Below are 26,685 nucleotides of genomic sequence, written 5' to 3' on the forward strand. Positions count from 1 at the left end.
CCATTCATGACATGAAAGATCAGGATCCACATTATGTAAGCATGTCAAAAGACTTTTTCATACTAGCGTGCATTCGAAAAACGCTTCGTTTCATCTTCCATAATGAAGCCGCTGCTTGTATGAAAAATTCGTTACGAACGCCAAACTACGGGCCTCATTTCCCAAGTCGAAACGACGAACTTTTTCATACATGCGTTCATACAAAAGAAATGCTTCGTTTCGACTTGCGCAATGAGGCCCTGGTTCACCAGAAACGTCTCGTATGGAATCAAAATTGGACTTATACGACTTTGGTTTGTAAACATTTCATAAGCGGTGTAAGCGATGCTGAATATTTTTTTTCTTCTCTTCGCCCACGCACACAACGGTACTTTCGGGACGAAAACATCACCGTTTGCATCATCATCATCGCGAATTATTTGCCGACGGACCAAAAACCAATCTCTTCCTCTGCTTTTTGTGCATATGTTTGTCGTTCGTTGTCCGTCCAGCCAATCTGTCAAAGTCGCACTTCAGCAGCAATAGCAACAGAAAGTATCACGAAAATCAAGAAAATGGAAAGTGCCATCGACGTAAAGTTTCCTGCTGGTTCCTTGGTGCCGAAGAATGAGACCGGAGCGCTCAACTTCATCCGGAAGTATCCGGACTTCAATGGAAAGAATGTGACGATAGCAATTCTGGACTCGGGAGTTGATCCACGGGCGAAAGGACTGGAGGTAAGATGGAGATTTTCAGCACGGATTTTTTTTCTCACCTTATCTTTTCCTCGGGAAATGCTTGGTGGGTTGATGATCGTCTACATGCGTAGGTTTTAATGCAGACACAGTACAGGGAAGGAGGTTATAAAAATTGACATTGTTTTGGCAACTCATCGTCTTACGCTTGAGCTATACTACTTTCCTATCAAGGTGCCTTTCTTTTTTATTTCCTGGTAAAACTGAATGATTCTATCTTATCAAAACCGATAATAAAATAATTGTTCTCAACCTTCTCAACTAACTCGGTACTCGCATTATCGACCCGTATCTTGATTAATCCTTTAAATGATCTATCACACAGCTACAATCAATATTAGAATTTAGCATTTTTTTTTTGGATTTTGTTATCGATAACGTTACGTAGATAACGTAGCATACACATAAAAGAATATTAACTGTGTCAAATATGCATTGGCCCGTAATCACTGGAATTTGTTCCGGCCGTATTTCCGGAACCAGTGAAACATTACTATTTTGGTACACTGGCTGCCACGAAATCGTCGAAAGCCCTCGCGGGTCTCCGATCGAAAATAAACAAAACAAGCTAATATGAACAAAACTTTAGAGTCATTTTGCAGCATTATTGGCGAACTAAAAACAGCCAACCACCCACCTATCCCTTCCAATGTCGAACATGTAGTCTGCATGTGACTAGTTAGCCATTACTGATCCTTTATTATCGGCCTTGTATTCATTTGCGCTCTTATTGCTCCACATAGCCGAGATTCAACGGGAATTTTGCCGAGATCTCAGCTAACAAACATAAATTTTGCTGAATCTCGGCAAGAAATGACTAAGTGAAACCTCTCTCAATTTTCCTCATATTCGACAATTTCTTCCTGCAAAATCTAGGTAAATTTTACTCAGTCTATGAGAAACCTACCTGGTTTAATCGGCCGATTAGATAATGAAAACATAAGAACTGCTTTCAAAATATATATACGTTCCTCAAACTGACACAAATGGCAGCATAACTTGTTATAACAGGTTATAACTAGACGAAACTTTGTAGCAAATTGCCTGGAAAAACTCCCTTCTGGATTGCGAGAAAAAGGAGTGTCGCAAGGGATCAAGTGTGTCAAGCAGGCTGTCCCATTTTTTCGCAATGATTTCAGATGTTTGCTTCCCACCAAAAATTTACTTCCTATGTACCCCAATAGACTCTGTGACTCAGCTCATTTGATCATAACAGAACCTGGCCCAATGCACTTTCGTGAAAACATGCCTTTTTGACTCATAAGTTTGATCGCTTATAAATCACCAAAAATTTTTAAATCTACTTCAAACCCAAATTTTGTATGGCTTCTGCAAAGTCTACAGAATAACTTCTCTGGAGATAGTGGGTGCCTAAAATAATCGTAAAAAATATATAAATAAAAGTTAACTGACTTGCACCAAAATATGGATGCAAGTTTTCACTAGTTTCCATGCCAAATCATAGTTTACAGCAAAACTTTGATCTCTAAGTAGGTGTTTATATACCTTGGCTGTAAAACGTATAGTTTAGACGTTATTCAGTTCGTTTAGATTCACATTTAGAAGGTGCAGTATCGATTTCAATGATAGTGCGCCTGACAAAATTTGATAAATCTGGAAGAATGTTCTGCGGGGTTTAATGAATAAAATATACAATGAATTCCATTTCGGAAAAGTTGCGATCGCTATATTTGAAGCAAGGGGGGTGACTTTATTGAGATGCGCGCACGCTTAGTAGATAGTTGATGAAGATTTTAAAGATTTTCTACAAAAAATTATAGAGCGATGCGTGTAAATGGAATTAGATGAAAGAGATGAAAAAAGATTTTTCGTAGATTGATTCGCTAACGTGAGAGCTTCCGACCATCTAAAATTGAGATTTAGATGTGTTGCACCCTCAGATTTGAAGTTAAGGCGATACGATCCAAAGGCCCAGCCTCTGATGCCACATCACATTTTCTAGGGGAACATACAATAATAAAACTGCTTCCCCATGTGTATGATGATGCTTATTTGATGCCTTAAATCGCAGTAGTGTCTGAGATTATTCACTCCCTAGAAAACTCGAAGTGGCAATGCAAGTGCCTGTGAATTATGGACGCTGGATCGTATCACCTTAAGGCTGTGAACCATTTGCCGAGTTAAATTTAATTCATGGTTAAAAGTGACATTTCGAAAGTTATTTCTTATGTTCGAAAATCCCTGTATTATCGATCGATCGGTTTTCGAGCAGAACTCAGCCACTGTTGTTAAAATTTAATTTCTTGTCTGTCAGAAATAACCACGCTCGGATAGCTGAGTTAATCGATAACTTTCCATCTGTCAAATTTTAACCAAAAGTTTAAAAATCCGGCGAATTGTTCAGAGCCTAAGAGCATTTGGCGCGTATTTTCTGTTTGTTTACAATCATTAGATGTTATAATGATAATTAGTACTTGTAAGTTACAAGAAGAGATCGTTAAGTATGCGTTTGACACATAAAACGTGTCAATAATGCTTTCAGTGCGTCGCAATCAGCGATTTTACGATTCGTGAGCGCTCACTCTGAGTGAACGCTCCAGAGTCATAAGATCGCTCATTGTAACGCTCTGCAAGCGAAATTGGTTTGGCCTTTTCTTGTTATTTACAAGTACTACATCGTCTAATGATTTCATAATTCCGAAAAACATTTTTATAGCAAGTTAGTGGAAGCAATCCTGCTCCCAAACAATAGTTTTCCTTAATAAAAGCTTTCCATCTTGAACCACACTTGCATTGTTCCCATAACTCTTATCAGGTGACAGTATTCTGCACGTCAGTTTCTGTTTTATCATTTACCATCACATCCATCACATGCAAGGAGTAGCGCTTCAACCCAGTGTAGATTTTTTTTTTTTTTTTTTTCCTTTGGTTTGTTTTTTCCGTCGATCTTGTTTTCCGTGCTGAGCACCAATGCTACCGACGTGCCAGGAAGGCAGCTCCCACACCTGGACCCTACCTATCGACCCATCAACTCATGAACCGGGGACCAACGGCTTTACTTCCCATCCGAAGGAAGGCGTGATCAGAGATGTTATGCCTCAGAACATCCCGGCGGCGCCGACTGGGATTGAACCCAGGCCTGCTGGGGTGAGAGGTAATCACGCTTACCACTACACCACCGGCGCCGTTGACCCAGTGTAGATGAATTGCGTTTGTTTTGAAAATCTTCGTTTGTGGATATTGTCGACCCCAAAACCTCGATATTATCATAAATTCAGCATGAGGTAATAATTTTGCATCGATCTGTGTGAAAAAACCAACATGACACGTTCTTCAGCGCTATATTTGTGAAAAATTGAAAATAACACGCAGAAAAAACTATCGTCGAAACAAAAATATTTGAGGTAAATTTAAACGTAAACTCAGTTTGTTCTAGCCACAAAAATAAATTAGGTTGATTTCAAACGTATTCCATGTTTGAAGTCATGTTAAATTAATGTTTAAAATAAAAATAATGTTACGTTTATTTTAAAAATATCCGTGTTGAAAACAAACGTATTTGTTTTTGTTTGGTTTGACAGCTATGCGAACAAAAATAAATATATAAATATTTTGAAATTATTTTAATGGTTGAGTGCAGGGTAAAGCAAGATAACACGTATTGCAAAGAAATAAAAAAAAAAGATCTTCGGGCAGGGCATCTAAATTCCTGCTCTTTCACCCTGCGATTAAGGGTGACCTGTGGGTATTAGGGTTTTGAGCCGGGATGCGGGGACCCGTCGTAGTGGGTGTCCGGGGGTTCCAGTTCAGTGGAACCGGTGAAAATTTGTTATATTAGCGTCGTTTTGTTCTGCCACTAGTCGGTTTCTTTATACATTCGGTATCGGAGGGAGGATCCGGAATGGATTCAAAATCCATTTGGAATTTTCGTTGTCCTTTCGAAGTCACGTGTGGAGGAGGATGATATAGGGATCGGCATGAGAAACTGAAGTTGATACTGTGGGGTTCCGCCGAGCTGGTTTCCGGATCCATCTTCGGTTTTGCACGAGTTTTGCAACTTTCGGGCCGTTTTTTGTTGAGTTGAGCAAAGGTGGGGCTACTTTTTCCGAATGTATACCAAAAAGGAAATAAAAAAAGGCATGATACGCTAAAAACCGTTTACCCAAATCCTATATTGTTGAAATAAACATGCTTTTGAATTTAATTTAAACATAAATATTTTAGTTTTAAACATGCTTTCAATTTACTTTGAATAATTCATATGTTTAGAGTATAAACATTTATATTTTTGTTTTAAATGAACAAAATTTGTATCCGTGAATCATATTTTGCATTTGATCCTCAAAATCATCCCCACTCTCGTCCCCACCAAGATGAAGAGGAATATTAATATTGACAACAACAGAGGCGATAATGAACATCTACACGGAGATGAAAAACTACCCAAAATTAAGTACTTTTCCCTCAATTGCGGGGTTCAGCCCAATAACCCAAATTTGAGTAAATCGCTATTCTTAAGTATATTCTACCCAAAATTAGGTTTAATTCGCGTAAATTAAAGAATATGCAATTTACTCAAAACTAACTTCTTCGGCTAAACTGTATCGTTGGGTTGAATCTCTCGTTCCTTTTTTGACAACAATAAAGAGTGCAAGTGAGAGGCTGAACCTAGGACTGAACTCAATATTAAGTAAAAAGAACTCAAATTTTTGGTAGTATTTTTTCTCCGTGTAGCCACGAACTGAATAAAAAAACAAATCGACAGTGAGCATGAAAAAGGGCGTAAATGCGATGATCGATTCTCTTCGTCAATTTTCTCTTTTGTTAATAACTTGCTAGATGTAATGTTTCTCGGTGCGTTTGCTGCTAGGTTTGCTGTTGATTTTGATAGTCAATACAACCTGTTACAACTATGCATTGAACAAATTCTAGAAAATTGTTTCGCTTAGCTGTAGCAATGCAAAGAAAAAATCGATGAAGAGAATCGATCATCGCGTATACGCCCTTATGCATGCTCACTGTCGAAATGTTGACTTCGATACTCAGAGGTTGCCTTGATCAAGAGAATGTTGTTGTGACTAAATTGAGGGGGTTAGAAGGAAAAGGTGTAAGTGACTTTGATCGATTCTCTTCATCGACGTTCTCTTTTGATAGCCACAGCCTTATGAACAGATTTTGCGCTATTTCTGCCACATAGTTTGATAAAGGAGGTTCTCATCTAGCATCCAGAATGGCACACGAATCAAGGAATGTGTTTGCAGCTGAAGTATTAACGAAAGAGAAAGTCGGGTGAAGAGAATCGATCAAAGTCAGTTACACCCCTTTACTTCTAATCCCCTCAATTCAAATTCATGCAGGTAGTTTTTCTATCTGTTAAGGTTGTCTTCATTTTCAACAAGTTGAGTGTAAAAGAAATGATTTTTATCAACACTCTTGCCCAGTAGTAAGCCGACCTTGAGACCCAGTGCATTAACCGTGAACAGACACTAGAGTTAATGTTGAATGTTGCATTAGAATACTTTAAATCGTTTTAAACTTAAATGTTCCCTCATTACCCATCCGTTGAACCCAGCCCAGTGGCAGGCGCGTAGGCAACATATTTTACCGTGACAGCGGGCCCAGCACAGCAAAATAAACGATTTGAGCCCGGGACCTCGCCCGGGACATGCTGTCTACTGTCAAACGCTGCTGTTGGTATAGGCCTTGTCACTGGCCTGGTTGAACCAGAGTTAAAGCCCAAACGCAATGTGGGCGGAAGCGGAACGGAAACGGAAAGTTTGACAGTTGTCACAAATGACATCAAGCTGCCTAGTCGAAGTCGATTTGGTTCTAACTTGTTTTCAATCCGACAAGTAGGCTTACTCTGATCGGGCTTTTCCACTGCCGCTGCCGTTCCGCTTCCGCTGTCATTGCGCTTGGGCTTTAATGTTATAATAAGAGCCCCGCCTAGAGTGAAGCATAAACTACCAATCGAAATGTCAAGCGGGGTACCAAACAAGCTAAGTAAATAAGTCTGTCCACGAGACAGTTGCGATCAGCTGACTTTTTTATTTACCAAGAACTTTTGACAGATCACAGTAGAGCTGGCAGTTTGTTCTCATATGAATTTCTGCTTTGTTTATGTTTACATTCAGCACCATAAACACCAGATCACTCACACTCTAGATTTATAGCTGTCAGTTCCACTGAGAAACGTCTTTTGGAACACTTTATAAACATGGTTGTTCCCACAGCCAGTGAACTACAAGTCATTCGTTTGCCGCCATTGTTATAAAGCACACGTTTTTTGGTTATTGGAAGTGAAAAGTAAAATTTTTTCTTGAAGACAAATAAGTGTACGGTAGAGCTCTACCATAGAGGTAACTCTAAGACCACTGGGTCCCGAAGAAAATCATTATTATTTTTGGCTCACTCAGTACCAGAACAACGGTCCCAAGCAGTCCCAAGCTATTTCACTCACCCCTGCATGTTCTGCATGAATCCACACACCCCTGATGTTATCTGTCAAACATTCATAGCGAATCAAAACAAACATAGTGTAGTAATAGAATTTCAACTAGAATAGGGTACGTTAATCGTTTGCTTGGGACCAATAGGCTACTAAAGAGGTGAGCCAATTTAAAATCGTTAGTTTCGTATTGATTGTTGGCTCTACTTCATCGTAATCGCCCATTTCCGTTCGTTCAGAAAAGATCAATAATATCAATGATTTCACCGTGCACAAATCAATAATAGGTTTGTTCCGATGCGCTAGTTCATTAGCTACAACATAAACCCTGTTAGAGCTCATTGTATGATTATTTACGCTCATTGTTCTCAAAACAAAAGAAGCGCTCCTAGCGAATCCCCTTTTTCTACGTTTATCCGTAGGACGAAGAAAATCTAATGGCGTTTCAATGCGTTAGGACGGAATTGAAACTCATAGAACGAATTAAGAATCAAGAAGCAGTGCTAGATTTTAGACAATCAAGAGCAAATTTTCATTATGTCGTAAGTAACATTCGCACCAATCCGAGAAAAATAAAGTTTTGTTTTGATGGCTGAAAAGTTATTCCTATTTCCAAGTAAACACATATAATCTCATAGTGATAGCAATGTTCAACATATTTAGCAGGGTTTTAATCATACAAATGCAAATCGCTAGCTTTCATGCTAAAAAACACTGGTTTTTGAGTCAAAAGTTATTATACGTCGTTTGGTGGCCCCTATTGTTACTTAAGTCAAAGTGTATTTACCAGGATATTCGGGAGAATTATTAATTACGTCTCCTTACGTGCAGCCTACACACTTAGAAATTATCACCGGCTTCGGTAATTTTTACCGAAATCTGAACAGCTGAGCTATTCGGTAAAATTTATGCAATTCAATTCAATTGCTTTTCAGCTACTTCGAAACTAAATCTCCACTAAAATGACAAGATTTTATCATTTAAACAAGGTTGAACATGTTTTGAAATTATTTTCAAGTTCAATAGCCTGTAAAATGAAGTTCAAAGTTTTACCGAACGTTCAGCTGTTCTGATTTCGGTAAAATTTACCGAACACGAAAACAAAATCTTAGTGTGTATTCATCATTTTACACACTTAAATATTTTCGCCGAGATTCCAACAGCCGAGTAATTCTGCAATTTATTTTACTGATATTCAGTAAAACAATTGCCGAGACTCAGCTAACAAATAACATTTTGCTGAGCTGTCAGCTAACAAACAGATATTTTGCAGAGATATCAGCAAAAGAGAATGCCGAGGTAATCGGCTTTTGGAGATTTTACCGAGCTAGATTAAGTGTGTAGGACCACCGAAATCATCTTAGCAACAAACAGTTCGATTTATTCACTTTAATAATGAGAAAGCGAAACGACGAACGTACACTTTTCACGGGTTTCTCAGCGCTGTTACTTAAGTCAAACGGCATCTCCATAGAAATTGGGTGACTTAAGTAACATCGAAAACTATTTTGATCGAAAGGTGATTACGTCAAAAAGCAATTTGACTGGTAAATAAATTTAAAAATGGGATTTGATCCTATATTCAGACAGTATATAGTGTAATAGCAGGAGAATCGATTGACACTGATAGCTCGACTTTGTTTACCTTTGTTACATTCGACGTAATGAAAATTTGCTCTTGATATCTCATCAATTTGTGACTATTTATCAAATCCAACGGTACATATGGAAAGGTGAATAAATTTGCAAGTCATTTTTGACAAAAATATTCCATTTTTTGTTTAAATTCGTTCAGAAAAGAGAGGTAAAGCGCGAAATATTCGCTTTTTGTGGAAGCAGTAACATTAACCAACAGTTTATCAGTGGACTGAAACGGAAATCAGTGTAATTGTTATTCGCTGCTGAGCGAGTAACATAACCTCAACCATGCCGACAGGGGATCCGCCCCCCGATACGGGAGGCAGCGGGAACAAGCAGAAAACTCACGAAGTCTACGAATACCGCCAAAACGATGTCGGGCCGTTTCGGCTGATTGTAGAGCTACTCGACGACAAGGAAGGCACGATCCGTATCAACAAGCTGACGCTTGGAAAACTGCTGAGCAAAACAAAGGACTACAAGGACAATATCATCAACATGCGTCCAATGGGACTGAAGAAACTTCTGGTATTTGTCAGGAACCTAAGCATTGCCAACCGTCTGCAAGGAGATAAAACTATGAAAGAATGCAACTACATGTTCTACGTACCAAAAAGTTTCCTGTCAGTAACGAGAGTCATCGCCGGGGTGCCGGCAGACATGACGGATGCTGAAATTATGGAAAACATGTCATGCGAGGTGCCCATTATGAATGTTTACCGCTTACAGCGCTATGTCGACAATCAGAAGCTACCAAGTAACAGGATCAGCGTAACTTTCCGTACGAACAAATTGTGGGCAGTGGTCATGCTGTACTGCTGTAACAATCGAGTCATGTCATTCATCAACAAACCGGTCCTATGCGGCAACTGTCTGCGATACGGACACAAAACGGATTCCTGCAGATCGAAGAAGCGATACGCAGTTTGCGCGCAACAACATGAGGCATGGATTTGGGAGATTGCAACAACAAAAAGTTGTGCCTGTACTGCAAGAAGAAGCACAAAACCACAGACCCCAACTGCCCCGAATGGAACAAACAGAGGAACATCAAAACAATCATGGCGAAATCCAACATGACGTATCTTGAAGCAAAGGAACTGAGCCCAATCTTCACACAGAATCGTTACGATTTGCTGGAGGAACTGTCGGAGTCACCAACGCCAGCCGAGAGCTTTGCTGCCATGGTAGCAGGAAAGTACAAAACAAAGGATCAGAACCAGTACAAACCGCAGCCGCAGAAGAACAAGAGAGCCATGAAGGATGTGAACATTGCAGATTCCGTCACAATCTACGCGGACAAGAAGCAGAAAACTGACAAACCTGTTGAGCAGACAGGCGTCGCGCTGTTCAATAGGTATTCAGTGTCAGAGTTTGAACGATTTGCAGCTCAGTTCGAGAAGCAACGACAACAGTTGTTGAACGAACAACTCTACAAAACAAATTCAAGAAGCACCGGACCAGCGGTCAGGAAAAGTTCGGCCAAACAGCGAGATCATCACGCTCACAGTCAGATGTACCGTGGCAAGACGAGAGGGAATCGATAGGTGACGAACCGTAAGTGACAATGAGTACCAATTTTACAATATTTCAATGTAATATTCAAAGTATGCAAAAGAACAAGGATGAATTATGCAGAATATTAATACAAGAACAATAAGAAGTAGCTTTATTATCTGAAACTTGGAGCAAATTAGAGTTAGAAAAAACTAAATACAGAATAACGAATTATCATACTTACCTTAACTCTAGAGTGGATGGTTATGGAGGAACCGCCATCCTAATAGACAAACGATACAAATCAAGAGAAATACAAATCCCTAAATTTGATCACATACAATGTTTAGCAAGAGAAATACTTAGCATAGATCTAGTAGTCGTTTCAATTTATATATCTCCTAGCATTAGTACGAACGATATGAATAATAGCCTTAAACAAATCTTCGAGAAGATCAAAAGTTTTCCCAAAGTAGTTTTTGGTGGAGACTTTAACTCTCATCATTTTGCATGGGACCCTAACAACTCGGATCCCAAGGGTGCGGTTGTAATGGACCTAGTCAACGAGTATAACTTCCTGCTACTGAACCAAGGAGAAGCTACTTTCATTCCAGCGGAACTACACAAGAAACCATCGGCGATTGACCTGGTACTGGCGACACCTGCAATCTATCAAGTTCTGAATATGACGGTATTGGATTTTGGCACAGGAGTCAGTCGACACTTGGCTCTAATAACAGTCTATGTGGGAAAAGCCAACAAACCTACTGGTTTTTTCATTAATCAGAAAAAAGTTAAGGAAGAGCTGAGTAAATTACAAATAGAAGAGATAGAGAACATGAACGATCTACAATCAAGAGTTAGAATCATTACAAAAAACGCAAAGCAGAAGAACATGCACATACCAAAACATTGGTGGTGTGACGAAGTTGAACAAGCCTGGCTCCACAAAAAGGAAGCCAGAGCCATTTTCAACAGGACAAGCGGTATGGCGGAACTGATTGAGTTCAAGAAAGCGGAATGCAATTTCATCAGATTAAAAAAGAAATATTCCGAAGAAAGCTTTGAAAAATTTGTAAAATCAATTGATCCAAGTATACCGTCGAAAATTATCTGGAACGACATTCGAAGACTCACCGGACGAAAAAAGAAGTCAAAGGACCTCACAGACAGAAACCGAACACGAAGACAGAAACCTGGCACAGCAATTTTTGAATAAACACTTTCCATATGAGGAAGCATCTAGCATCAAAGGACTGCAATACCAAAACAACAACGAAATAATGACGAGAGAAAAATTGGACAACTTTTTGCAGCGGAAAAAACGCTCGTCAGCTCCAGGGCCTGATGGGATCAGTTATGAAATAATGAAATCACTACCTCACGAAGTTCAAAACCTAATAATTCGGGAATTGAACGACATCTGGAAAACTGGAAGGTTCCCAGTGGATTTGAAATCTATTAAAATAATAGCAATTCCCAAACCAGGGAAAAATCCTGAGTCGGTTGAAGGAACTAGACCTTTATCGATGATAAACTGCACACTAAAAACTTTAAATGGAGCTGTCCTCATGGACTATCAAGAGCATATTGAAAAACATAATATACTACCAGTATTGTCCTTCGGTTTCCGCAAGAAGATGTCCACTAGCACCTGTTTAAGCTTTGTAATCAACGAAATACTAAGAATCAAACGGAGGAATAAAGTGGCAGCGGCCATTTTCATCGACCTATCCAATGCAGTGCAGTTGAAAAAAATGGAACTAATATTGGCAAACCAAAACACCCCAAGACAATTCATTAATTACTTCTCTGCATTCCTCAAGGATAGAAAGTTACGGTTCCGGGCTGGGACAGAAACAATTGTGAGAACAGTCAGCAATGGGTTACCCCAAGGTGATATTCTATCACCGACGCTATTCAACGTATACACCAGCAAGCTGCACCAAATACAAGTAGAAGGTGTTGTATTAGTGCAATACGCGGATTATTTTGGAGTTATCGTGGAGAGCAAGAACATTGAAGAAGTGCAACTTAGCAGGGGGCGACCCCGGCGTAGTGGTTAACATCCATACCTCTCACGCCAAAGTCACGTGTTCAAATCTCACCCCCCGGACAGGTCACGAATGACCCAAGAGTGTTAAAGTGACTATAATAAAAAAAAAAAAAAAGTGCAACTTAGAGGGCAGGAATTTATGGACAAATTTGTCGGAAAAGCTCATGAACTGAATTTCACTATTAATGCTAGTAAAACAAAAAGCATAATCTTCCAAGCCAACAACAAAGAACTTGGAGTTATTATCAACGGCGAAATAGTTGAAACGGTTCGTAACCACAAATATTTGGGAGTGACTCTGGATAAATCTTTATCATTCGGATGTCACATCCGTGACCTGAAACAGAGGACAACGGAACGGCTCAACATGATAAAGGTGATAAGCGGAAGCACTGGTAATAAACTTCTTCGAGTACGGAACGACTATCTACAGTATAGCATGCCAAAGTAACCTCAATAGCCTAGATACCCTCAACAATCAATGTCTTCGAAAGGTAACCGGTTGTACTAAGAGTACCCCACTCAATACACTCCAAGCGATTGCAGCTCAGGATCCACCACAGTTCCGAAGGCTGCTGATTGCAGGCAAGGAGCTTATCAATCATTGCTACAATGATTCTGTTGTTTGGCATCAACTGCGGGACAACCTGGAAGGAAACATTGATAACAAAAAAAAAGCACTTACATGGAAAAAACTCTTTTGGAACACGAGAAAATTTTCACTCAGTTGTCTACCTTAACAATATCATCGGAACGATGGGATTCGGTAGAGATAAAAACTATGTTACACGACGAAGTTTGGACAAAAAATAGCACATCAACGAAAGTTCTAAAACAACTGACTCTAGGTCTTATCCATGGTAAATATGCAGGTAGACAGATAATTTACACAGATGCGTCAAAATTCGAGGAAACCTGTGCACAGTGGTTTGAATGCTCAATATCACGAACTTTTTTATTTGCGCCTTCAATGTTGGTTTTTTCACTATGGTGTGTTTAAAAGAGTTTTTGCATAAAATAAGGCGCAAAGACTAGTGATAGGTTTTAGTTCGGAACTCCACCACAGGCGGCGCTGCAAAATCTAACTTTTTGCACTTACAAGATAGGTATGTGATGTCTTGAGCAAAGTTGTAGATAATTTTACTACAAAAATCTTTGCTCAACACACAAATCCTCTATATTCCTTAGTTTTTGAGAAACGTAGCGTTTAATATGACTGTTCAACAAAATTTAATTTTTTTCATTTTTATAACATATTAAAAAAAATATAGGTTTTAGAAGACTATAATGTTCAACAAATATATGTATTTTATCACAATACAAAACTTTGTTCAAGACGTCCAAAAGGTATTGATTACACAGGCTGAGTTATTCACAAATTTAGTAAAAAAAATTACATACTTTGTGCTCTCACAGACAGAAATCCGGCAAAATCCGGCAGGTGAATCTTGAATAGGATGAAAGCTTGTTTAAAAGTGATCTCAATTTCCATTGAAACATTTGTCCCTTTTAGTATCCTCGTTGATTATTTTGCATTTCAAAAAGGTCTTGATCAGAGTAATTGCCATAATACTCATCACAGTAGTCTACTTGAAAATAATATATAATTTTCAGTTAGTTATTATTATATTATAATTAAATGATTTAACGTATTACGTTATACATCATTGTATGCATGTATATATGAATATTTCAAAAATATTAACAAAGGTTACACAATATTGTTATCAAACACATTTTCATCTTTCTCTTCCACATCAAGCATGTATTTCGCATCACTACAGAGGTCATTAATCGGCTTGTCTCGAGATGCTCTAAGGCTGCTGATGAGAGGATCAGAAAATGTTCCCATATGATTCCAATTTGATCGGCACAATGGATGTAACAAACATATTTGCATCGGATTTAGTTCCGTCATAATCGTCAAGTGCTTGCTTGTGTTCACTTAATCCAGTTGTGCCATCAAATCCCCACTTAATCATCATTTTCTCCAATTCGTCATCACTAAACTTTTCCAGCATGCACGCATTTGCATCAACAATCCTCATTGTCGTGTGCTCCAAGAGATCCTTTAGTTTCACTTCTGCAGACGTTTCCGAAACTACTAACCCTGTATTGGGATAACAGCACTTTTTAGTTTGCAGCACTTTGTAGTAGGACGGATACAAAGGCACATTCCGATCCAGAGCTCCATTACGAAGCTTTTCGTATTGGTCTTTCGATAAATTAAGATCCAATATTAACGCAAGAGCTTCCGTCTCCGAATAGGGTACAAAGCCATTTTTGGATGACTGCAGAGCCGAACCCATTGTCGGAGTTGTTTGCGTTGCCTGTTTTACAATGAACGCTGCATCTTCTTTACCATCCTCACGTAATTTCATTTGGGTTGCAAATGCACGTTCATCTGTTGAGTAGTTAGACCGCATTGCAGACGTCTTGCGTCTCTTAACAACCTCGCTGCTTTCTTCGAACGCCATAGATTTTCTTCCACGACGGGAAGATCCAGAAGTACAAAAGAAACGATCAACAGCTTTCTGTGGTAGTTTGAAGGGGCTATCAAAATAACCACGACTGCTTTCAAGCATAGTCCGGTTGTGGGTTTCTCACAGTTTTTTTTTTTTAATTTTTGCATGTCGCCTTCACAAAATGGTTGATTTCAGCTGCCACTTGTGTCCAGGGAAGTTTTTGAGTGTTACGGCATTGATTATGCTTCAATGCCGTAACAGTCAATAACTTCTCTCGACACAACGTTTGATTTATCAATGTCGTTTCCCTTAAATTCTTTCCACAGTTTAAAAAGCTTTCGCCTGTCGATTTCAACTGAAATTTTATTTGATAACTTATAATTTAAACTATTTTTGAAATTGTCACAAACAAATAACTTCCATAGATAACTCATTTATATCATGAATTGGAAATTAACACTGAATACCTTATTAACTACATGGTTGTACTTACCTTCATTGTTGATAGACATGCTTTTCTCACTTTTGGGATCTGCTACGGAAATGTTGAAAAAATAACCTTCACATTTTCTAAGTAATATGCGTTTAATGCTGCAAAACCGATCAATGTGTGACCAAACTTTGTTATATTATCACTGAGCCTACTTTGATTCAGTATTTGACAAATGCGCGCTGACACTGAACTACGGAACGACCTTTTAAAAATACAAAACAATCAACGAGGATACTAAAAGGGGCAAATGTTTCAATGGAATTTGAGATCACTTTTAAACAAGCTTTCATCCTATTCAAAATTCACCTGCCGGATTTTGCCGGATTTTTGTCTGTGAGGGCACAAAATATGTAAAAAATTTTTACTAAATTTGTGAATAACTCAGTCTGTGTAATCAATAACTTTTGGACGTCTTGAACTAAGTTTTGTATTGTGATAAAATACATATATTTGTTGAACATTATAGTCTTCTAAAACCTATAGTTTTTTAAATATGTTATAAAAAGTGAAAAATATTAAATTTTGTTGAACAGTCATATTAAACGCTACGTATCTCAAAAACTAAGGAATATAGAGGATTTGTGTGTTCAGCAAAGATTTTTGTAGTAAAATTATCTACAACTTTGCTCAAGACATCACATACCTATCTTGTAAAGGGTGTCCACGATGAAATTGCCACACACAAAATTGATTCGCAAAATTCGAGTTTTCATCCGATTGCCATCAAATTTTCAGGGATTGAGAAATAACTATTAAACCTTATTTTACCATTTTACTCGTATTTTATTTACAGTCCATACGCAAATGCCCGCACCTTGGCCTTAACCCCGGCCATAAGATTCTGCACAACCTGTGAATCAACCGTTTTTTGCATGTAAACCCATACTTTCTTCAGTTCCTCGACTGTCATCACTACCTTAGGTCGTTTAAGAAGGTGCTGCTTCATAATCGCCCAGTACTTCTCGATGGGGCGGAGCTCCGGAGTGTTGGGAGGGTTGAACATTTTCGGCACGAAATTGACCTTATTGTCCGCATACCACTTCAGCACGTCCTTGGAGTAGTGGCATGAGGCCAAATCCGGCCAGAAGATTGTTGGGACGTTGTGGGCCTTCAGGAGAGGAAGCAGCCGCTTCTGGAGGCACTCTTTTATGTACACCTGTCCGTTCATCGTGTCCTGGGTCACGAAAGGTGCACTCCGCTTCCCGCACGTGCAGATGGTTTGCCAAACCAGGAATTTCTTCGCAAATTTGGACATCTTCTGAGTGCGGACATGCTCCGGAACGCTGAACTTATCCTTGGCCGTGAAAAACAGGTTGCCGGGGATCTGTTTGAAGTCGGCCTTCACATATGTTTCGTCGTCCATGATGCAGCATTCAACTTTCGTCAGCATGTTGAGGTACAACTTCCTGGCACGGGTTTTGGCGGACTTGTTCTGCTTCTCGTCGCGATTAGGGGCCTTTTGTACCTTGAACGTTCGAAGCCCAGCCTTAGTTTTGGCCTTCTGGACAAAACTTCGGCTTAGGTGCAGCTTCTTAGCCACATCCCTAACGGAGGCGTTCGGATTTCGGTTGAAGGCCCCAACTACGCGGTTGTGATTTTTGGTGTTGTACGGAATACTTTTTCCTTCACTTCTGGGCTTCCGATCGGTGGTCAACCGTTCCTCGAACCGCTTAATCACTCGCGACACCGTGGAATTCGCGATTCCCAACGTTTTAGCGATGGAACGATGCGAGAGATCCTTGTTCTCGTGATGAATGCGCAAGATGTTATCACGCACGAGCTGTTCTTTCGACTCCATTTCCGCGAGTTTCGATCACAGGACTTTAAAACTTGCAGGATGTAAATAATGCACTATGAACTAAATCCACCCAAATTTTCATTAAATTCTACCCAACGGTTAAAAAGTTAGAGCAATTTCATAGTGTGGCAATTTCATCGTGGACACCCTTTAAATGCAAAAAGTTAGATTTTGCAGCGCCGCCTGTGCTGGAGTTCCGAACTAAAACCTATCACTAGTCTTTGCGCCTTATTTTATGCAAAAACTCTTTTGAACACACCATAGTGAAAAAACCAACATTGAAGGCGCAAATAAAAAAGTTCGTGATATTGAGCATTCAAACCACTGTGCTGTGGGGTGGGTGTATACCACGAACATAGGAATTTTCGACTGTCGCTGAAACTACAGAACTCGGCATCGATCATGTCGGCAGAGCTGGAGGCAATCTACATTGCGTTGCAGTACATTTCCAAGAATCAAATTATGAAGGCAGTGATTATGACGGATTCGAAATCCGGTTATAATTCCTACTGCACGACAAAACATGGGATGAAGTTGCTGAAAGAATACTACAAGCAGCAGATGAAACAAGAACCAGTATTCAGTGGATTCCAGAACATGCAGATGTTAGTGGGAATGAAATAGCGGATCAGCTGGCCAAGTCGGCTTTGAATCAGGATTCGACGGTAGTTAATAAAATTCTGAAGCACGATGCGGTGAACTACTTCCGTCAGCTAACGGAACTACGGTCACAGGAATGGTATGTTAATTATACGTCGGAGCTGGGCAAAGGCAGAAAATTCTTCACACTACAGAACACGATACCGAGAAAGCCATGGCACCATGGGTTAGGACTGGCAAACGGTGAGGTACGCACACTGAACAGAATATTAGCTGTACATGACTACTCCAAGCACGGACTATACAGAATCAAGCTAGAAGACGACTGCATATGCGATCTATATGATGAAGTTGAAGACGCCATGCATGTGATCCTATTTTGTATCAAATACCTGAACACTAGAGCTAAGCATGGTTTAGATAAGTATACCTCACTCCAAGAAATATATGCTACAAGAAATACAACTGTACTCAAAAATGTCACACGGTTCTTGAAGGAGATAACAAAAATATTGTAAGCAGTGTAAACATCACTAAGGAAGGTATAAACATTACTAAGGAAGGTATAACAGCGGCAATTCGGTCGTGAACGTCAATCTCGACTACTAAGTTTGATGTGTCGTAAATAAACCAACGAAGAAGAAGAAGAAGAAGAAGAAGAAGAAAGTCCAAGGGACTCAAAAGAGTATTGGTGGTGATATAGCTTTTCTGCTGTGCCAAAGAAAAACAGAGAAGAAGAAGAAGAACTACAAGTATTGCATTCATTACTGACAATATTTTATTAATTTTAGATGAAAAACATTTCTTCGCTTTATTTAGTACATTGTAGTATTTGTAAGTTATACCAAGCACTTGTTTGAACATTTATCAGGTTCTATAATTGTTTGTTTAGCCGTGTAGAGATAATTAATTTTTGATCACAATAGAGCAATTAGGGGCCCTCCATAAAATGATGTACCATAGCGTATTTCAGTATACCTAATACATGGCTGGCACAACTTCTGAAACACCCCCTCTTCCCCCTCAAATGCTACATGTTTGTTTGTATTGTTGTCTTGCCTCGCTTTCCCCTATCAGGTAGCATTCGGAGTAATGGCATTTTGGGGTACTGATTTTCTAACCAGTGAACCGGGAAATCGGGAAAACCGGGAAAAAGTCTGGAATCCGAAGTCACTGGGAAGAAACCAGGAAAAACTCGTGAATTTTGATGACAAATCGGGGAAAAATATATACTTTGTCAGTTTGTCTTCCCTTCGAAAATAATAAGATTTTGGACCTTGAACAGATTTCAAGACCCTTGGACTCGGCTAGATTTATAGATACAGTCATTTTTTTTTTATTAGAGAGATTTTTAGCCATAGGCTAGTTCATCTCTTAAGATAGATACAGTCACTTTGAAGAACAATTAAGAGAATTTAATAATTTTATTCCCTTGGGAATTTTGAGGAGGTTTTAGAACGAATTCTACGAATAACACTAAGGTATTTTAGAGAAAATATTTCCAAGGGGAACTCTACGAATTTGTATTCATGTGTCGTCTAAGAATGGGTCTAAGGAGTGGGCCTAGAACTCCAAGTCAACTGTGTGAGTTCGGTGTAGAATTTCATGTAGCTCTGTGGAAAATTTCATGAAGAGGATTTCATGATCCGTGACAAAAAAAACCAAGGGATTTAAATTTTGAGGGTGCAATTTCAAAGGAATTATGAAAAGAGATATTAGGGCATTCTGAGATTATCTCAAAGGGCATTTTAATAGAATTTATGGAGAAATTTAAGGACAATTCCTAGTGAATTCATGAGAATTTAGAGGAAAACTCCATGACAATTCTGACCAAAATTTTAAGACAATTGCGAATTACATGGAAATTCTAAGGAAAATTAAAGGGAATTTTAAATAGAACTAGAACAATTTTGAAATGAATTTCACAGGGTAACGAGTGAACCCAGAAATCGGGTAAACCGAAAAAAAAATATCCGGGAAAAACCCGTGTATTGAAATAAACTCTTTGAAAGGAAATGATTCCAAAGGAAATGCTTGAGAATATTATAGTAAAATTCTGTAAAGGATTTTGAGTAAGGTCATAGACATTATGTTGAAGAATTGAACGCAGAATTAAATTTGACCCCACATACGGCTTTCGGTTTTACGCTTAATTTTAATGTATATCGCTCAACCAGGAAAATTTCCAAACCTCCGGGAAAAAATCGGGAAATTACTAATCGTAATTCACTGTTCACCAAGTAAAAAATAAAAAAAACGGGCAATGTGATTTAAAAATAAATTATTGTAAACCTAGTGTTCAGCGCAGCACGCTTTTGAGTTCTTGAGTCTTATCTGTTTTCATTCTTCCAGACAATCCCCGGAGGTGACGTCAAAGTCATCGAACGGTTCGATTGCTCCGGGTGCGGTGATGTGGACGTGAATAAATCCGTTACCGCGAACGGAACGGATGGAACCATTATCGGGCTGTCCGGAAGGGTACTGCGTCTGTCGAGCGCCATGAAGACGAAATGCCTTTCGGGTGAGTATCGAGTTGGACTGAAGAGCATGCACGATCTGTATCCGTCGCGCATACGGGAAAAAATTGTTGCCGATGCTAAACTGAAAACCTGGGACGAACCGCACAAGAAAGCCATAGCCGAAACCAGCCGGGACGTTGCGGAGTTCGATGCGAAAAATCCCAACGCACAGAATCTGCCACTGAAGGAAAAATTAACCAAGGAAAACCTGGACAGTACGGTGGAGTTTTTGAGTTCGTGTGAGAAGAAGTTCACCGATCTGAAGACAACGTATGATTGTGTGCTATTTCTGAGTGTGGATGGATGGGTGGCCGTTATCGATACTACCGGAAACGGTGACTTAGAGAATGCAGTTCACGTTGGAGAGTACAGCAGAACGCATGAGATGGTCAACTTGGATGACTTTCTTTCCATATCGGTTAATGTTCATGACGGAGGGGATGTGTTGGAGATTGTAGGAATGTGCTGTGAGTATACAAGATAGTTTTCTTGAGATGCTAATTTTAAAAATTTGTTCCCAAAAACCAGCAAGTCACGGTACCCACGTTGCATCGATTGCTTGTGGTTACCATCCGGATAATTCTGAATTGGATGGTGTTGCTCCGGCGGCCAAGGTGGTGTCACTGACGATTGGTGATGGCCGATTAGGATCTATGGAGACGGGGACTGCCCTAGTTAGAGCAATCATTAAGGTTATGGAACTATGTGAGGCGGGTTGTAAGATTGATGTGATCAACATGAGCTATGGAGAGCATGGTCATTGGTCTAACTCCGGTCGGGTGGGTGAGCTCATGAGTGAGCTAGTTAACAAATATGGCGTCGTGTGGGTTGCTTCAGCCGGTAATCATGGACCAGCCCTGTGCACTATCGGCACTCCACCTGATATCAGTCAGCCAAGCTGCGTAGGTGTCGGTGCATACGTATCTCCCGAAATGATGGAAGCTGAATATGCACTGAGACAAAAGCTACCCGGCAATGTTTACACTTGGACGTCCCGAGATCCATGCATCGATGGTGGATTTGGAGTGACGGTGTGCGCTCCGGGAGCTGCAATAGCTTCTGTTCCTCAGTTCACGATGTCCAAGGCCCAACTGATGAATGGGACCAGTATGGCTGCACCTCACGTTGCTGGTTCGGTTGCCCTGTTGGTTTCCGGCTTGAAGCAGAAAAATGTAAACTTTACTGCATTTAGTATTAAACGGGCTCTTTGGAACACTGCCACCAAAATTGACTACATCGATAAGTTTGCTCAAGGAAACGGACTTTTGAATGTGGAAAAAGCATTTGAGAATTTGACGACCTACAAGGATTGCTTGGAGAACAATCTACGGTTTTCCGTCAGTGTAGGAAGTAATGGAGCCAAGGGTATCCATATCCGACAGGGACTACTGATGAAGCCGGAAGAGTTTAACGTCAGTATTGAACCTGTATTTTTCAATGATAAATATGCTTGTAAGTTGAGTGTGTGCAGTGAGAGGAATATGAAAATGTACTGACTTATTACCGATAATATTTCCAGCCGCTGCTGATAAAATTAGTTTTAACGTAAGACTGACATTGATTCCATCGGAATCGTGGATTCAATGTGGATCCTTCCTAGATCTTTGCTATTCGCAACGTACGATTTGTGTGAAGGTTGATCCTACTGGATTGGCTCCTGGAGTTCATAAAGCAAGGTAAATCTGTTTGCAGTAGTTTCGAGAGTCCATAATGATCTCTATTTGACATTTCAGTATAAAGGCGTATGATTCTTCATGCGTTGAGAAGGGTGTTATGTTTGAGATTCCCGTCACTGTGGTTCAACCGATTGTAATTGATCCTAAAACGTTGGAGTACACCCAAACCGAAGCGGTAACATGCAAACCTAACACGATTCTGCGGAATTTCTTCCTGGTACCGAAATATGCCACTTGGGCTGTGCTGGAGATGATATCCACTGATACGAACGACACCATGGGAGGAAAGTTTTTGATCCACACGATGCAGATTCTACCGATGAAGTATTGCAAATCGCAGGAAACACAAAAGATTCTGCCTGTAAACAGTGTATCCACGACGGTGCATCCATTCAAGTGTGTGGTGAGTAGGAAAAGTGTGGAATAACAACTGATTGGTTGATCAATGCTTGACTAAATATCTTTCTAGGGTGATAACATTCTGGAAGTTTGCATTGCTAAGTATTGGTCCAACTTTGGTACGGTTCCACTCAAGTATTCCATCAAATTCCATGGAATCTCTCCGTTGAGTGGAAGTAAGTGAATGCATATTCCTTTTTTCTAAATTGAATAGAATTAACGTTTTTTTTTCCTTACAGATGTGATGCACAGCGCTAACGGTATTCATCGGATTGACCTCACCACGCTTTCAGCCGAAGAGGTACTACCATCAGTTTCACTCAAATCAGCCGTCATGGTTCTAAAACCATCAGAAACGAAAATTACTCCTCTCAGCACTAGGGACATTATTCATCCTGGACGCCAAATCTACCAGAACGTATTAAACTACAGTTTGCATTTAAACAAAAGCCAGGAAATTGCATTCTACGCACCACTCTTTAGTACCGTTTTGTACGAAAGCGAATTTGAGTCTCAATTTTGGATGGTCTTCGATTCGAACAAAATGATGATTGGATGTGGCGATGCTTACTCTAACGATGCCTATTTAAAGCTGGAAAAGGGTGACTATACCGTCCGCTTGCAAGTTCGTCATGAGAAGAAGGAGTTGTTGGAAAAGATTTCAGAAACGAATATGTTGGCTAACATCAAGCTGGCAAATACCCTGTCTGTAGATATTTACAAATCATACAATCAAGCTATCGTCAATGGAAAAAAGATAACGACGTTCGCCTTCCCGGCGGGAGTCAATCGTCCAATCTATCTGGCCCCAATTTCAAACGAAAAGCTTCAGAAAGCTTCATTCCCGAATCAGTGTTCCTGGTTGGAAGGAACGATTGTTTATGCTAAGGATGAGTTGGGCAAAAAATGCGACACCCACTGCTTCCAGTACATTCTGACCGAGGGTCCAGCGGTTAAGAAAAATGGTACCGGAAGTCCAAAGGAAACCAAGAGTAAACTTGAAGAATACAGTGAAGGACTTCGTGACTATCAAGTTTCACAGATTTCAAAACTTGACCCCGAAAATGCCGAACTGATCTACAAAGTCGTTCTGAAAGACAATCCCAGTTTTGTGGGAGCTCATCTGGCATTGATCGAAAATTTAGATAGTAACGATCTGAAGTTAAATCTTCCACTCACATTTGCCGCCAATTTGGATAAGAACGATACAAATGCTGCTGCGTTGCTGAAGTTAAAACTGCTCAAAATTATCGAGCTGGCAGACTTGGTAATTAAAGAAATTGACCAAAATGCACTATTGGCATACTATGGACTGAAAACGGACAACAGGCTAAATGCGACAAAAATTAAAACGTGAGTGTAGTACCAATCGAATGGAATTATAACTTTTGCTTCATGTATAAACTTTTATTGCATTGCAGTCAAATGGACAAACAAAAACAACAACTGCTGGACGCTGCTCAAAAGAAGCTAATAGCTTTGTCCAAATTGCGCGTCATTAAAGCGGTTGTAGACAGCAACGAGGTCGGAGACGACGGGGTCGATCAGCTTGATAATATCGAACAATTGTTCAGTGACATTGGAAAGTTTATCGAATACACCGACACGAAGGTAAGTTACTATCTACATATAATAATACACATCAGTCAAAGCCTTTTCAGACTAATCTATGCAATATTAACACTCATATTCCATCGCCAGGTTCTGCTATCATCGATTTGGCATGCGTACGCTCTGAAACAGTACGGTCGTATGCTCAAGTATCTAGGTAAACTCTACGAAGAGAAACTATCGCGGGAGATTGTTGAAGAACAGACCCGTATCGTTTCCGAGCGGAAATGGCCTCATATCGAACAACTGCTGAGTAAGGTGATCGTTACCTCCAATCCGCAAGGATATAGACTGTTTTAAAATGAATTCGGTAGGGAATGTATGAATCAGGGTTAACACTAATTAAAAAAAATCAAATTATTCTAGTTTTATAGCGTTCAAAACACGCCCTTTAGAAAGCCCTATATTGTCACGCTACGTTATCTTTGCATACGTAAGCTTTGCGTAGGCAGATATAACAAGGAGATCGACTAACGTGTTGCAGGTTTCGGTTTGCAAACGGTGCATCGATTCACAGCTGTTGACTTTGTGAACGTAGATGTATAAAAAAAAAACATTGTGTGGTATTTCAGATCTACAGATAATCGTGATCAATCGGAATAATCAAGATTCTAGTTTTAATAAATCAATAAATATAGTTGCATAGCCCATCTCTTCGTTAAAAAAAAACAAACACGCGGCAGTTTAGACTAGTATTTACAATTTCAAATTAAGATGATTGTATATTGACAATTTTGCACGAAATATTCAGATTCACCTTTACCTGTTTTTCATAAGATTGTTTTCAAACAACTAAAAACCGAAGCAACTCATCCAGCCAACATAGGAGGGTTCATCTAGCTATACAGGGCAAATTAATCTGACTGATAATTGAATACCGTTCACTCAAGTTCGCAGGTTACTCATAGAATGAGTAATACTTTTTACTAAAGTATGAGTAAATGTCACTCAGATATGTATAAATGTCACTTAAACATTTTCACTCATTCTATGAGTGACCTACGCTTTTGTGAATTTGAGTGAACGGTATTCAACTATCAATCAGATTGATTTACCGTGTAGTGAGACGATTGATCTTGCATTTATGAACCGATTAAAATGAACCCTTGAAAATAGAAACAATTTTTGCTTGTTCGATACTGACAAAGAAACAAGAGAGAATGGTACTTGTAATTAACTTCTTATACACAGCAAAAAAAGTTTGCTCTGGTCAGACGTAATTCATGCCGGTGTATCAAATATTTATGTAATTGTAAAAACTGATGCAATATTATTTCCGTGGATGTAAATTTGTTCGCAAAAACTGTGTACATGAAATGATCTGGGTGCAGCAGTTTCGATGTAATATTTAAGAACTTTTTTGGCTGTGTAGATCGATTTAATAACAGATCCTATGCATTAATCGAGATTTTCAACAGTTATATTCACGTTTAGTTATAAATATCACATCCCTAATATAGATTCATAGTCTGGCAGATACAAAATCACGCAAATTTGAAATAGCATTTTAGCCTGTTTCCAGCGGTTCTCAAACTTTCGATGATTGCGACCCACTTTTACAAATTTTATAAACTCGCGATCCACCATTATCGGCAGTCTAAATACAAGCCAAGATTTCCCTTGAAGCATCAATAACACCTTCGAAACACTTTCTTTTTGCTGGGAATTTTTCTCGGATGACACGCTTCACTTTACCGTATTTCCATAGCACCAACGCTAGATCGCAGTCGGGAACTTCTGGTGGAAAACCAAAAACTCGCAGATATTGAACATAATCCTCCGCATGCGATAGGCGTTCATCCTGCCTTTCCATTGCACTGGGAGCACTCGGAACATGTCCGGTGCAAATGATCAGGTATTTGAATTTTGATGTGATTTGATATGATTTTGTTTGCTTCCGATTCTGGCCACTTTCCCGGCGGTACCCGGAGCTTGTGTGGCCAATGTATTCTTGTTAAATGAAACATTCAGTCGATATAAAACGTTGCAAGATAAGTTTTGGCTCATTTAAAATTCTGGTAACTTCTCCCTGCGCTTTGATCAGAGAGCGTATCGTTGTGCCAGGTTGGTCGAGGCAAATTTCGAGTATGAGAAAGTGATTGCAGTTTGCTTAAAAGTGCCTTAGTAAAATGCAAGTACTTTCGATGATTACCCGTAGTTGCGATAATAAAGATGTATACCCATATTCTGGTTTATGTCCGCCATATAGAAACATGTTTATTTGATTTTGTGTGGGGGATGGGTTTCGGGCGTGGACGGGCATATCGGTGATAATATTAAGTTTATGTTAGCTTAAAGTTAAAACATTGAGAAATGTATCTCTTCAGTTTGAGAAGTACTTCACTTCGTAACCGATTAACCATTCTGATGGCCCCAATATGGGACAGCTTGATGTTTATAAAGTACTATCAGTTAAAACTGTATTTTTAGGCTTTATCTGCATTTCGTACGTTAAAACTGTGTTTTGAACGGTTATCCACTGATTTTTTTTTATGAATTGACAAATTATGTATCTTGACGAAGTTATTGTTAACGGATTATTTTATATGGATAACTGTCATAACGACTTTTTAATAATTATTGTAGCACTGCAAAAACTATTTCTGTTCGCCACGATGGTGATGATGGATTTTTAATATTTGATTTAATAGTAGTAGATTAAAAAAAATAGTCTACAAAGGTTTGAGCCTCGCGCGTATTACGGATATAGAGGACTGAATTTAACGATAAAAAAAAATGCAATTTTGAAGCTTATTTGGAAGATACCTTGAGTTAGTAGTAAGTTTTCTG

General features: G+C 39.4%; 2 protein-coding genes across 2 annotated transcripts; both read left to right on the forward strand.

Annotated features, from left to right (window-relative positions):
- The first annotated feature begins 459 nt into the window (after positions 1 to 459).
- TppII (Tripeptidyl-peptidase II) lies at positions 460 to 24,255 on the forward strand. Its single transcript, XM_065238603.1, has 9 exons — positions 460 to 716; positions 20,043 to 20,676; positions 20,738 to 21,661; positions 21,729 to 21,885; positions 21,943 to 22,288; positions 22,355 to 22,460; positions 22,524 to 23,637; positions 23,706 to 23,895; positions 23,986 to 24,255. The coding sequence occupies exons 1-9, from the start codon at positions 555 to 557 to the stop codon at positions 24,193 to 24,195; spliced, it is 3,843 nt and encodes a 1,280-aa protein (XP_065094675.1). The 5' UTR covers positions 460 to 554; the 3' UTR covers positions 24,196 to 24,255.
- On the forward strand, positions 9,729 to 10,328 carry LOC135715275 (uncharacterized). Its single transcript, XM_065238612.1, has one exon. The coding sequence runs from the start codon at positions 9,729 to 9,731 to the stop codon at positions 10,326 to 10,328; it is 600 nt and encodes a 199-aa protein (XP_065094684.1).
- Positions 24,256 to 26,685: the final 2,430 nt, after the last annotated feature.

The sequence above is a fragment of the Ochlerotatus camptorhynchus genome, unplaced genomic scaffold (assembly GCF_037179485.1).
Source record: "Ochlerotatus camptorhynchus isolate MF236.1 unplaced genomic scaffold, CSIRO-AGI_Acam_v1.1 ptg000840l, whole genome shotgun sequence".
Taxonomy (NCBI): domain Eukaryota; kingdom Metazoa; phylum Arthropoda; class Insecta; order Diptera; family Culicidae; genus Ochlerotatus; species Ochlerotatus camptorhynchus.

Bases quoted from the DNA above. Each gene is read 5' to 3' on its own strand.
- TppII (XM_065238603.1), top strand. From the start codon at position 555: ATGGAAAGTGCCATCGACGTAAAGTTTCCTGCTGGTTCCTTGGTGCCG. The intron at 717-20,042 runs GTAAGATGGAGA...TCATTCTTCCAG, and splicing joins CACGGGCGAAAGGACTGGAG to ACAATCCCCGGAGGTGACGT. The intron at 23,896-23,985 runs GTAAGTTACTAT...TTCCATCGCCAG, and splicing joins TCGAATACACCGACACGAAG to GTTCTGCTATCATCGATTTG.
- LOC135715275 (XM_065238612.1), top strand. From the start codon at position 9,729: ATGGATTTGGGAGATTGCAACAACAAAAAGTTGTGCCTGTACTGCAAG.